The sequence below is a fragment of the Hipposideros armiger genome, unplaced genomic scaffold (genome assembly GCF_001890085.2).
Source record: "Hipposideros armiger isolate ML-2016 unplaced genomic scaffold, ASM189008v1 scaffold_216, whole genome shotgun sequence".
Lineage (NCBI taxonomy): Eukaryota > Metazoa > Chordata > Mammalia > Chiroptera > Hipposideridae > Hipposideros > Hipposideros armiger.
Window position 1 is genome coordinate 1,245,771 of NW_017731566.1, and position 12,757 is coordinate 1,258,527.

A 12,757-nucleotide genomic window follows, 5' to 3' on the forward strand; every position below is an offset into this window, starting at 1 on the left:
ATGCCTCTGCAGTCAAAAAATTAGACAGTCCTTCGTTTGACGCCACTAATTTGTAGCATCTTATGGGAGATAAAGGGCCTGATCTCTTGAGTCTGGAGTATATTATACACCTTTGAAATGAAACTCAACTCTTTCAGCCGGCCCAGTGCCATTGGGCAAACGACTGCCTCCACAAAGCCTTGATAAATACAAGGGAACCGTCTGTTGCCCTCGGCTGAGCATTTCTGTTGATGGTTTATGTCATCGATGATAGTACTTGTCAGTCAGTATTTTGAAAAAGTTCCCATATTTCAGTATCTGCCTTAAAGAATTCCTGGACCCTCGATTCTTGGCATCTCTGAGTCTATACAGGCCCCAGGGTGAGGAGTAGTCTATCTCATCCGCTCCTATAATCTTTTAATGGAGAAAAAGAAAACGCTGCAATACTTAGATCTCATTGCAAGCTCTAAACAAAAATCACAAGGAAATCAGTCAGCGTAATTTCAGAATTGACCGAAACTATATAAAGTGCCGTAAAAGTGTAGAACTCAGTCATAGTCACATTGATCTGAGTCCCAAAAGGTGCTGAGTTTGGAGGCAGGCGTGGGGATCCGTGTCTGAGCCAAATGAAAACTGCATTATCCTGCTGCGTCTGCATTCACTGAGAGAACGTAGCCTTCCGAAAACTTGCCTTTGCTTTCTCTTTTTAAATACATGGAAATATGCATGTGTGTGTGTGTGTGTGTGTGTGTGTGTGTGTGTGTGTGTGTGTGCACTCCAGGAAGCACTAAGACTTTTGCTATGTTGTCCTCCTTCTATAGATATGCCTCAATCGTCGGTGTCAAAATATCAGTGTCTTTGGTGTTCATGAGTGTGCAATGCAGTGTCACAGCAGAGGGGTGAGTAGACCGAACTGCCGTTTTACAGCCAGTCCAGAACAAATGAAGCACTAAATCATTTATTTGTAAAGGTTTTCGCAGTCCATAACTTTTAAAAATAGAGCAGTGTCTCCTCAATATTTTCCTCTAAAGACATTTATTTTCTTTGACCTTTCTGTAGCATAATAGATGTGATTTTTAGTTAACAAAGACAATCAGATTGAGCAGTAATGATCTTTCAAATTAGCATTCTGTGATTTTTGAAAAAGGACTTTGTCATCATCTTCAGAATAATTTTTAAACTAACACCTCTTCATGAAGAGTTTTGCAAAGCATGTCAAACAGAGCTATGCTGCTTTTACAACCAAGATTCAGAATATGTGTCTGAACTGAAATACTTCCAAAAGGGATTAAAACAAAGAAGACAGAACATCCTGACCACGTATTCTTGAAATCACATACAGTGGGTTTCCACTAAAGAGGGCTGTTATTTTAGTCCAGAAAAATCTTTAGGGACGAAGAGGACTCTAATTGTTTAAAACATAATTTATTTTTCCTGATGGGCTTAATTACTTCCAATGGACTCATATTAATCTTGATTAGCCATGCCAGTGGTTCATTTGTTTTTCTGAAACCTTTTCTACAGAAATCGTGCTCCAAATTCTATTTTTAAAACTGGCAGACACTCGCCAGCGATTCTAACATAGAATTATGGGGCTTTCATAAAGTTACTGTTGCACTAGAACCGCAAAGGATGACAGTGCCACCTCTGATTTGCGTGTGACTGATTATCAATGTGGGGCGGAGTCTTTTTCTGTCTTGACTGGACCACGAATTTCCTTCTAATGGCCGTCAGCGACGACCTAGTGCAGCCTTTTTATTTTCCTGAAGAAGCCCAGGCTCAGGTGGGGGTAGCGACCTGTCCAAGGTTCCGTGACCGGTTAGTAGTAATGCTGAGCCGGGGACCCTGGACTTCTCACTTTCCACCATCCCTGGGGTCCCACCCACACGTGGGACAGGAAACACCCACGTTCGCCGGGTGGTGGAGCAGCTGCCATGACTTGGCAACGAGTAATCTGATCACAGCCCTGTCTTATGGAGACACGGCTCACCAGCAGCACTCCAAGTGGGGATGTTAATTTAGGGGTTCAATCTCTCTGCACAAAGGGCACATGACGGAACATTGCAGGGGAGATTGTGCTGGATGGTGTGGGCAGGACAGCGCCTGAATCCTTGGAGGCGGGAGGTCAGCCGCATCTTTGGGGAAACAGGCCAGACACTTAGGTTCAGCTTAGGCTGTGCCACATGGCAACTAATGCTGCTTAGTGTCAGGTTCCTAGAAATGTCTCTTCACGCTTACCACTGAGGCTGTCCTGACTGTAGGTCTCATTTGAAGCAATCGAGACAGGGGGGTGATTCAAATGAGGGCTCGGAGACCCCCTGCTACCCCAGGTGGAGGGTGTGCCCTAACCCTACCTCCCTGTCTGTGTCCCTCTCCCCTGCTGCCCTGAAAGGTGTGTAACAACAGGAAGAACTGCCACTGCGAGGCCCACTGGGCACCCCCCTTCTGTGACAAGTTTGGCTTCGGAGGAAGTACAGACAGCGGCCCCATCCGGCAAGCAGGTTGGTGGGGACTGCATCCCCAGGGGTGGGCGCTGAGCTATGGGGAGAGTGAGAAGCTGGGGGTGGGGGCTCCTTCCAAGGAAGACAGAGGGCTCACCAGCCATCAGCGTGGGTACACCAGCCATCAGTGTGGGTACACCAGTCAGTCATCGGCGTGGGTACAGGTGTAGCCCCCAGGAAGCACGAAACCCCAGGAGTTGGGGGAGAGGGCTCCATGTGGGCCTGACACAGCCCGAGGCGTCTGTCTATTCCCAATGCTCCGATGTCCTCGCCTGCTCTTTTCCAAGGCCCCTCACTCTGCTTTGGCTGAGAGGCCGAGTCTGCCAGTCATGGTCTGTGACACTTTTCTTAGCTGAGGTCACTTCTACAGCAGACTGCCAAATGGGTATGAACTTCATTGTCCGATCAAAGGGCTTTATCAAGGCCAGACTCTGTGTATTGGGACCAAGCGGTATGAAGTTTAATGCCTTTTAAAGCTCTTACTAGAACGACACCCTCCTCTGACGTGACAGGAGTGGTCCCAGCAGCAGCAGCTTCTATTTCCTGAGCCATTGTGTGCAGGCGCCACACACAGCGTTTTATGTGTGTTATCTCAGAATCCATACACGACTCTGAAGTCGGTGTTATGGTTTCTTTACATATAAAGGACCAGAGGCTCAGGGAAGTTAAGTAACCTGCCCAAAGTCACACAGCTATGGTTGAAACACAAGTCTGTCTACTCCCAAAGAAGTTCATAATAGCGGCTATGCTTGAACGCTCAATCCTTTTCCCCTCGGGTGACACTGAGAAATGGTCCCCTGATGCAGGACTCTCTTCTCTGAGCTCCTGTCAGGCAGTTAGGGGCAGGTCCGAATGATGTCCCATTTAAAGTGTCAGAAGCATGACACAAAGGTACAGTGAGCCAACACTAGGCGCGCTGGGGACCCGGGAGCCCGTGGGAATTTACCAAGCCCACTTGCGTTACCACCGAAGCGCTCGCCTGAGCCCCCATGACACTCACACTGCAGAGGACGTCACCATGGCCCCAAGTCCTGTGGCGACTGGCAGTGTTGAGTCTGTGGCTCTGCCATCGTTTCCATGACAACAGACACAACACTGCTCTGGGGCTCAGGTGGACGGGCCCACCTAGCAGGCACATCTGTAGGACCATGTCCTGAGGAAGCCCCAGGTTTCCCTCTCTCTCAGGCCAGGTGCCCGCGCAGGTACAAACAGGACTAGAGAGCCTGGCCCGCTAGCGAGCATCCGTCCTAGAGGTGGGAACAAAGCCTGACCCCGTGTCCCCGTTCCTCACTGACGTCCCAGCATTGATGACTGGTCTCTTGCTGCAACTTCATTTTCTAATGTGGCTTTTAGTGTCTGTTGTACAAAAATAGCACGGTTTTAGTTTTTATTGGATGGGAACCTTGTTCCCCACTCCATCTGCGCTCAAGTGAGCTGATGGCCTTCAAAGGAACTGGAGAAGATAGCAAGAGGGGCCCCACACTCTGGGCCTGTCTTTGGAGTGGACACATAACCCATGGAACTCAGATTGGGGGCGTTTCCAAAAAGTCAGGGAACCCACAGAGTCACTAATTCTTCATTACACCAAGTAAGAATATTTAAAAAATGAAAGCCAAAGAGCGTCACCGCCTGCACCACTGCCATCATTCATAAAAGACAGTGCATTTAGGTGCCTCCCCCAACCACTTACACAAACGGCTGTGCCAGGCAGAGCCATGCCCTGCGCCTGGCGTCCCCCGTGGCCTGACCATGGCTCAGTCATTTATGAAGCAAGTACTTCTCGAGCATATGCCACATGCCAGCCACCTTTCTAGGTCCTGGAGAGACATCAAGCAAGCAGAGTGGCAGATGGGAGAGGGTTACAGTGGGACCTAGAGGTGGGCCGATAGGCAGGTGTAAGGGGCAGAATCTACAGGACACGGTGCTTGTGCTGGACAAGGGGACAAGGGGACAAGGGGATGGAGTCAGCACACTGCCCAGGGTTGTGCCTTGAGAAGCTTGAATGGATGGCGCTGCCACTCATGGGGCACAGGCAGCCTGGGGTGCAGCACATTCAGCTTGGGGGCCCAGTAAATGTTGGACTGGATAAACTGACCATTTAAAGATTTAGGGGTGGACTTTAGGGAACTGGAAACTAGGATTCAAGACTCTAGCTGCTCACTTTTTTTTTTTGAAGATTTTTTTTATTGGGGAATTGGGGGATGGAAACAGTGCTGGGGAATTGGGGGAAGGGGAACAGACAAGTTGCTGTCCTTTTGTTCTTCAGTCTAGTTGTGGAGGACGTTGCTTCACTGGCCCAAGTTGGCACCATCATTGCGCTCTTCCCGGGCGAGGCAGATCAGTTGCCAGCTTCTGGACGGCCGCTCACTGCGGCTGCTGGCCGTTCACACTGGCTGCTGGTGACACACAGTAGCCCATGGCAACCCACTGCCACAGGGGCTGCAGCCTACGCCGTCGCTGGCGACCCACAACAGCCCAGCTCCAGGTTGAGCTGTTGTTCAGCATCTTAGCTGTAGAGGGCAGTGTCACTGGCCCTCATATGTGGGATCCGAACCGGGGCCCTCTGACGTCCCAAGCCAGCTCTTAACCATCGCGCCACTTGGCCGGCCCTCTGGTCACTTTTTAATTAGCTTTGTTAAGAGACAAGAGAACTCAGGCCAGAGCCCCTCAATTGCCGGCTCACAGTCTGCAAAGAATGACATTTTGTCCAGGAAACCAGAAGCAATGCTCTTCCAGTGACACTAACAAGAGAACCACGACTGCCATACGTTGGTTGTCTTACTTAGGCTAAGACACACCCCTGATAGGACTCGTCAGTTGGGGAAGGAGTCTAGAAACAGAGAGGTGTGAAGGCATTCCTCTCCAGAGTGGGACCACTGCCGCTCTGGTCGGAGACGGGTGGGAGAGCCTGGATGAGGGGAGCCACCTCCACGGCCAGCAGCAGCCGCCTGAAAGGACAGCTGTGCACCTACTATGTGAGGCACACATGATTGTCGCGGGCAGGAAAAACAGATGCCAATGAATGGGACCTGTGCACCTAGGAGCTCACAGTCCAGTAGAAACTGCGATAAAGCTCCTGGTGTCTTGAGTCTCCCCAGACGGTCCTTGCCCACAGCTGCGGTAGAAGTCACCCTAGAGGGGGCCTCCGTGTCTGTACTAAACCAAATGGGATCAAATCACAGAGAGGGGATGTTTCCATGGAGATAATAAACCGCATCCTCCCAGAGAAAGGGGTGTACCCCCAAGCTGGATATTAAGTCCCTGACAGAACAAACCCCGTGGGCATTTTGTTTAAGCTATGAGTTTTCTTTTCCTTTTTCTTTTATTTCTTTTTTTTTTTCATCTTCTAATTTAACAATGTCCAGAAATCAGGACTTGGTCTAAAGAAATACAAAAAAATAAGATAATAAAACAGATGCCAATGCTGAAGACTGTGTAAAGGAAGGATGCGGGAGCAGCACACTTGTGTTGGGAGCTGGAAGGGATTTACTAACAGTTTGGGAACCGCTTTGATTCTGATGAGATTTTAATGATGGTTCCCGGTGGCCACCGTTCCCCGGCTCTTGTCACACTTGGGGACCCTGTGTGGCCAGGGCTGTGGTCCCACCTCCCAGGTAGCGTTCCTGTTTGCAGGTCCCAGAGTTGTCAAAAATGAATGGTGGCCACACAGACGGAACCTCAAACTTGACCTCTGAACAGCGTTCAGGGGTTCACTCCCTTAATTTCTGTTCCCTCCTTCAAAGTCCACTTGGCCAGAAATGTCACAATTTGATACTTCCCATATTTCATCATAACTGCCTCCGTCCCTGAGTCAAATGCATTTTCTTTCAGATAACCAAGGTTTAACTATAGGAATCCTGGTGACCATCCTGTGTCTTCTCGCTGCTGGATTTGTGGTTTATCTCAAAAGGAAGACATTGATACGACTGCTGTTTACAGATAAAAAAACAGCCATTGAAAAGCTAAGGTACCCTGGGTTTGGGTCATCTTTTCAAGAAATGGAGGTTGAAAGGATGTACAACCAACTGCTCTCACTTCGTTTTCCTTAGAAAAGAAGAGGTCAGATTTTCTGGATAGTAAAACTGGTATTTTGGGGTTTTTAAATTTCTGCCAGACTACCTTCTTTAGTTTCCCTTCAAACTATTTGTTGCTTGTTACATAAATAAGCAGGGTGTCAACGAATCTCAGGGATGCGTTTCCACCACCCCTGCATTAGTAACTTTTATAAGACGTGGGATGTTAAATATATTTTCCTCAGATGGGATAGCTTTTGACTCAAATATATTCAAAGACAGTATTGCTAAAATACCAGCTTTATAAAAAACGTCCCCCAGATGTCACAAAGCCTTGTTTCTATGGATTGCGAGAACTATTTTAACAGAATAGTGGCTTTAAGGAGAAAAAAAAAATCAATATTTATTGTTAGTCTTCTAAGAGTGTTAGATAATTTTACCTTTGCATGTTTACGCACACTGAGTTAAAAATAAGTAAATGGTTTTTGAGTGTTATTGTGAACAAAACAGGGAAAGGTGAGTCAACCCGAGGGGAAGCGCCCTTGGTGAGCGTGGATGGGGCTGTGTTACAGATGTGTGCACCCTTCCCGGCCATCCGGCGGCTCCCAGCCTGGCCAGGCTCACCTCACCCACCTCAGCAAAGGCCTGATGAGGAAGACGCCACATTCCAGCACGCCCAAGGTCAGTGTTAAACATGCCTAAGGAGTGAGTGCACGCGAAAACAAGGGTTTTGCTCGAGTGGGAATAGATCCTGGAGACCTCCCCCCGTGAAATGCTCAACCAGCACACTTTCTGAGGGGATGGCCTGGGCTGGAAGGAGGCTCTCAGTGCTCCCTGGAAGCCCTACTGGGTCCTTTTGGGGCAGGCGGTGTCCCCTGTGTGACATGGTGTGTGGTACGTTGAGAGCCATGATTCCCCCAGTCACCTAGACTGGCCAAATTCCCAGGAGGCCCACGGAGACTGCTACTCAAGCAGGTCTTTGAGGCTGGGCCCCTCCTGTGGCTTCAGAATGGGTTCAGGTGAGCTTCTTTGGCCCACTGTCACTCCCAGAGTATTTCTAAGAGTTACACGGAGCCCTCGGTTGGGCCCGTTGAGCTCCAGACCTGGGCGGTGCAAGTTCCATCACCCTGGTTTCAAAGAGCTGGATCCTTAATCCAAAGTACCTCCTGGCTCCCTACTGTCTTGTAACTTTCCTGCTACCCTGGTGAATTATTATGGGGGTTCATTCTCATATTTAGTTTCTCCCCTGAGTGCTTTTGATGTATCCATGAGAATTCTTGACTATTAAATTCATTCAACAAGAGTCCAGATTATTGCAGTGAACGGTGTTCGTGTCAAGAAGTGACTAAGGGTTTTTAAAATCGTTATCACATATTTAGTAGGCAATAAACTAGTTTACCTCCCTTGAGCTAAAGAGTGTAGAGGGTTGGGATCCAAAGATGAGGCAGACATTCCCGATAAGTGTTACCACCTTTCATCCCTAAACGTGGGACTACAACAAGGACAGCTTTATTTCTGAAAACCACATGAACAGGAAGTGGCCCAAACATCCATCAATAGGTGAAAGAATAAACAAACTTCGGTACATTTACACGATGGAACGCTACTCAGCAATAAGAAGGAATGAACTGTTGATATACACAACATCATGGATGAGCCTCGAAATAATTATGCCTCGTGAAAGAAGCCAGACCAAAAAATGAATACATACGCTGTGATTCCATTTATATAAAATTCTAGAAAATGCAAACTAATTCTAGAAAGCAAATCAATAGTGACAGGGAAGGGGACATGGGGAGCAGTGGGAGGAAGGACAGGAGCAAATCTCTGTGGGGTGGTTGACATGTTCATCATCTTGCGTATGTCATGGTTTCATGGGTGTGGAACATATGTCATAATTTACCAAGTTGTACATTTTAAACATGGGCAATTAATCACCTGTCACGTGTACCTCAATAAAGCTATTTGGGGGAAGAACGGAAGAAAAGAGGGCAGAAGGGAGGGGCAGGGGGCTTGAGGCACAGGCTTGTGCTGGGCTGTTCCCATCGGCCGCTGAAACCAGGGCGCTGCCCCGCAGGAGAAGACCCTCCAGCCGCAGGCGCTGAACCTCAGCCCGGGCTTCCCGAAGCCCCCATCCTCCTCCCCCGGGGGTTTTCCTGGGTTTTCATGAACGTTGTGCGCATTGAGCGATGTCTTCTTTTCCCAACTCCTTTGCAGTTCCCTTAAGAGATCGTCTGTCCTCATACGTGGCCCTTCCTCGGGTGCCTTGAACCTATTTGTTAATGAATTAAACCAGTTTTTTCAAATCCAAAGAGAAATGGATCGCTCTCAGATTGCTGGGGTAGGGGTGGGGGTGCTTCTGTTAGAATTTTGAAGTTTAAATAACTACTAATAGATCCCCTCTCGGGTAACTCCTTGATTCCTTGCTACTCCACCCACCTCCCCCTTTAGCTATAGCAGCACAGTCAGCACTGCTTTTTCCTGAAGGAATTACATACACTTTGGAACCCCTTTGTCATGGCTTTTTGCTTCGACCCTGCAGGATAATCCCAAGAGACTGCCGCAGTGTCAGAATGTGGACATCAGCCAGCCCCTCAAAGCCCTTGACCTCCCTCAGCCCAGTTGGCCTCAGCGAGTGCTCCCGCCCGTCCACCAGGCTCATCGGGCACCCAGCGTCCCTGCCAGACCTCTGCCAGCCAACCCTGCACTTAGGCAGCCCCAGGTAGGTCTTCTGCTGCTCATTTGATGGGTATAGTTCAAGTCCAGGCTCTACTACTTACTAATGCCTGAACTTGGACAAGTTGTTCAACATCTCAGTGCCTCTGTAAGCTCCTCAGGTGGTTAAATGAGGTCATTCATGAAAAGCATTTAGAACAGTGCTTGGTGTATAGTAATGGTGTAACTATTTTTTAGTTATTAGTAATATTTCTGTACTCAGACTAGTGAGGGTGCCCATGCAATTACCGTCCTAACCGTGACACTTTTGAGAATTGCAGGGGCACTGTTTTTTTTTCCTAAAGATTTTTATTGGGGAATTGGAGGAGGGGAACAGACAAGTTGCTGTCGTTTTGTTCTTCAGTCTAGTTGTGGAGGACGTTGCTTCACAGGCCCAAGTTGGCACCATCATTGAGCTCTTCCCGGGCGAGGCAGATCAGTCGCCGGCTTCTGGATGGCCGCTCACAGTGGCTGCTGGCCGCTCACGCTGGCTGGTGGCTACACACGGTAGCCCATGGCAACCTACTGCAGCAGGGGCTGCAGCCTACGCCGTCGCCAGTGACTCAGGGCAGCCCAGCTCCAGGTTGAGCTGTTGTTCAGCATCTTAGCTGTGGAGGGCAGTGTCACTGACCCTCATACGTGGGATCCGAACCGGGGCCCTCTGGCGTCCCAAGCCAGCTCTTAACCAACACACCACTCAGCCGGCCCCGCAGGGACACTGTTTTTTAATTTTTTTTTTTTGTTTTTTGTTTTTTTTACTTTAAAAAAATATTTTTTATTTTTTAATTACATTTGACATACAGTATTATATTAGTTTCAGGTGTGCAACATAGTGCTTAGATGGTAAGTCTACACTGTTAATAATTAGGCCTGGACAATAAAACAGAGATGGGCACTTTGGGAGTGATGACAGGCATAGTTTCTTACTGTTTTTCAGTTTCAAACTATTTGCAAACATTTTACAACCTGTTGGGTTTCTCCATACGAGACGCGGCACTCTATTAGATGCTTTGCGTATATATGTCATCTCATTTTCATGCTGTTTTTGGAAGTCCCAGTTTCTGTCTGTTATGACCATGAGCATGATGTCCTTTCACAATAGCAAACTTGACGGGGAGGGAAAGGTAAAAACAAGCAAATGAAAAGCACAAAGAGATAATCACTGGTCATTTTTTTTTATGACTATCATTGCTATGTTTTCTTCTAGTAATTTTTATATACATACAATTACATGTGTATTCTTAGCATAATTTAGATTATTCTGTATGTACATTGCTTTATATACTTTTTGCCTTGAAATCGTTCCCATTTACCATGGGATTAAAAATTCTTAAAAGTGTTACCTTCACGATAGCGCAGTACATGTGTATGGAATACTTGTTTAACCACTAGCCAATTAGCAGGCACATTTGGATGATTCTAATTTTGGCTATTATACACAGGTCTGTTATGAAGGACTAAACAGATAAATTTTGGACCACTTTGATTCCCTTAAGAAAGATTCCTAAAAGTGAAAATATGTACAACCATTTTAAGCCTCTTAATACATAAACTAAATTTTTTTTTTCAGGACTGTTACATACATTTATGTTCCCATGTTATTATAGAGCATCTGTCTCATGTACTATTAACATTTCAGACCTCTGCCAATTTGACACACAAAACAAAATCTCAGTTTGGTTTGGTTTGGTTTCCTGTCTAATGGTTCAGTTGGTTACTGAAAGGGGATGTTGAAGTTTCCAACTATATTATCTGCCTCCTTTTAGTTAATCAGTTTTTGCTTCATGTGTTTTGAAGCTCTGTTGTTTGTGACACACACAATTAGATTGTTGTGTCTTCTTGGTAAATTGACGCTTTCATCATTATGTGCTGTCCCTCTTTAGCTCTGGTACTTAACTTTCTCCTAAAATATACTTTATCTCATATTAACATATCCACTTCCATTTTCTTTTGACTAACATTTGCAATATATGGCTTTTTCCATCTTTTCATTTTTAATCTACCTATGTCATTTTATTTGAAATGAGTTTTTCAGAGACAGAATATGGTTGGGTCATATATTTTTTCATCATTCTGTCAGTCAGTGTGTTTAGACCATTTGCATTTAATGCAATTATTGATATGTTAGAGTTTATGTCTATTATTTTAATATTGTATTTGTTCCCCTGTTTTGTTTTATTATGCGCTTCTCTGAATCCCTACGGGTTAGTTGCAAAGTTTTTAGTATTCCATGTTGATTTATCTACAGCGTTTTTTAGTGTATGTCTTTATGTAGTTTTTTGTATGGTTATTCTAGGGCAGGGTTTCTCAACCTCAGCATTATTCACATTTTGGATGGGATAAATCTTTGTTGTGTGGGACTGTCCTGTTGTATCATAGAATGTTTAGCAACACCTTGGTTTCTACCAACTAGATCACATGAGTAATCATGTTTCCAAACATTTTCAGATATCCCCCAGGGGACAAAATCACCCCTGATTAAAAACTGCTGCTGTACAGATTACAATATACCAGGGGTGCCAAAAAAATGTACACAAGTGGACACTTTGGTCAATGTTGCTCAAGCAGTTGTTCGCTGTAATCAGAAGTGTCTGGACACTGATTGTAACCACTTAGAGGACCTCTTGTAATTGCAGAAGCCAAACGTGACTTGTATTCAGCTTTTGTTATCCGTATATAATGAGTATTACAAATTTAATAGTTTTTTTTCCTTTCTTAAAATGTATATACATTTTTTTGGCACCCTGTGTATATGGATATTTATCACAGTCTACTAGTATCAATATTTTATCACTTCAGGTGGAATGTGAAAACTTTACCACCTTTTAGGTTCCTTTTTCATTCTCCCTTTATGATATAGGTTCTTAAATATTACCATTTTGTACCCTGAGCACCACTTCAGAGGTTGTCAGTTTTGTTTTCAACCATCAAACATAACTTTTAAAACTTAAGAAGAATAGTCCACCACATCTACTCATTCATTCACCCTTTTTATTCTTTCTTCGCTCCTGCTATTCCAGGTTTCTTTCTGCTATTTCCTCTTTGTCTGAAAAGCTTCCTTTAGCTATGCTGGTAAAGCAGGTCTTCTGGCAATAAATTCTCTTCATTTTTCGTCATCTGAAAATGTCTTTATTTCACCTTTATTTCTGAAGGATCTTTTTCACTGGATGTAGAATTCTGGGTTGACTGTTTTCTTCTTTCAACATTTGAAAACGTTCCATTTCCTTCTGGCCCCCATGGTGATGAGAAATCTACTGGAAGTTCTGCCCACAGTGTCTGTTCCCGGGAGAGGATGTGGCCTGTGTCACAACAGGGAGGGCAAGCGGGACTGTTTCCTCTCCAGGCTGCGGTGCCCAGTGAGGAGGAGCAGGGATGTGGCTTTTTCCTGGTGGCTTTTACCTGGAGGTAGAGTAAGGTCACGTATGGTCAAACATTTCTCATCTACTGGGTGACCCTTTTCCTGGTCTTATGGCTGCAGATACCAAGCTTTCCTTGGGCCTTTTTGGTTTTGTCTGATGGCATTGTCATTTCCAGATTGGGGCGGTGGGG

The 12,757-nt window shown here is 46.0% G+C and overlaps 1 protein-coding gene across 1 annotated transcript in view; it reads left to right on the forward strand.

Annotated features, from left to right (window-relative positions):
- The window catches only part of ADAM12 (ADAM metallopeptidase domain 12), a 309,331-nt gene that overhangs the window by 273,924 nt on the left and 22,650 nt on the right, over positions 1-12,757 (forward strand). Inside the window, exons 17-21 of the mRNA XM_019654224.1 lie at positions 801-878; positions 2,372-2,480; positions 6,312-6,447; positions 7,066-7,174; positions 9,036-9,215. Coding sequence (XP_019509769.1) covers positions 801-878; positions 2,372-2,480; positions 6,312-6,447; positions 7,066-7,174; positions 9,036-9,215 — 612 coding nt within the window. The remainder of the gene's footprint in view (positions 1-800; positions 879-2,371; positions 2,481-6,311; positions 6,448-7,065; positions 7,175-9,035; positions 9,216-12,757) is intronic.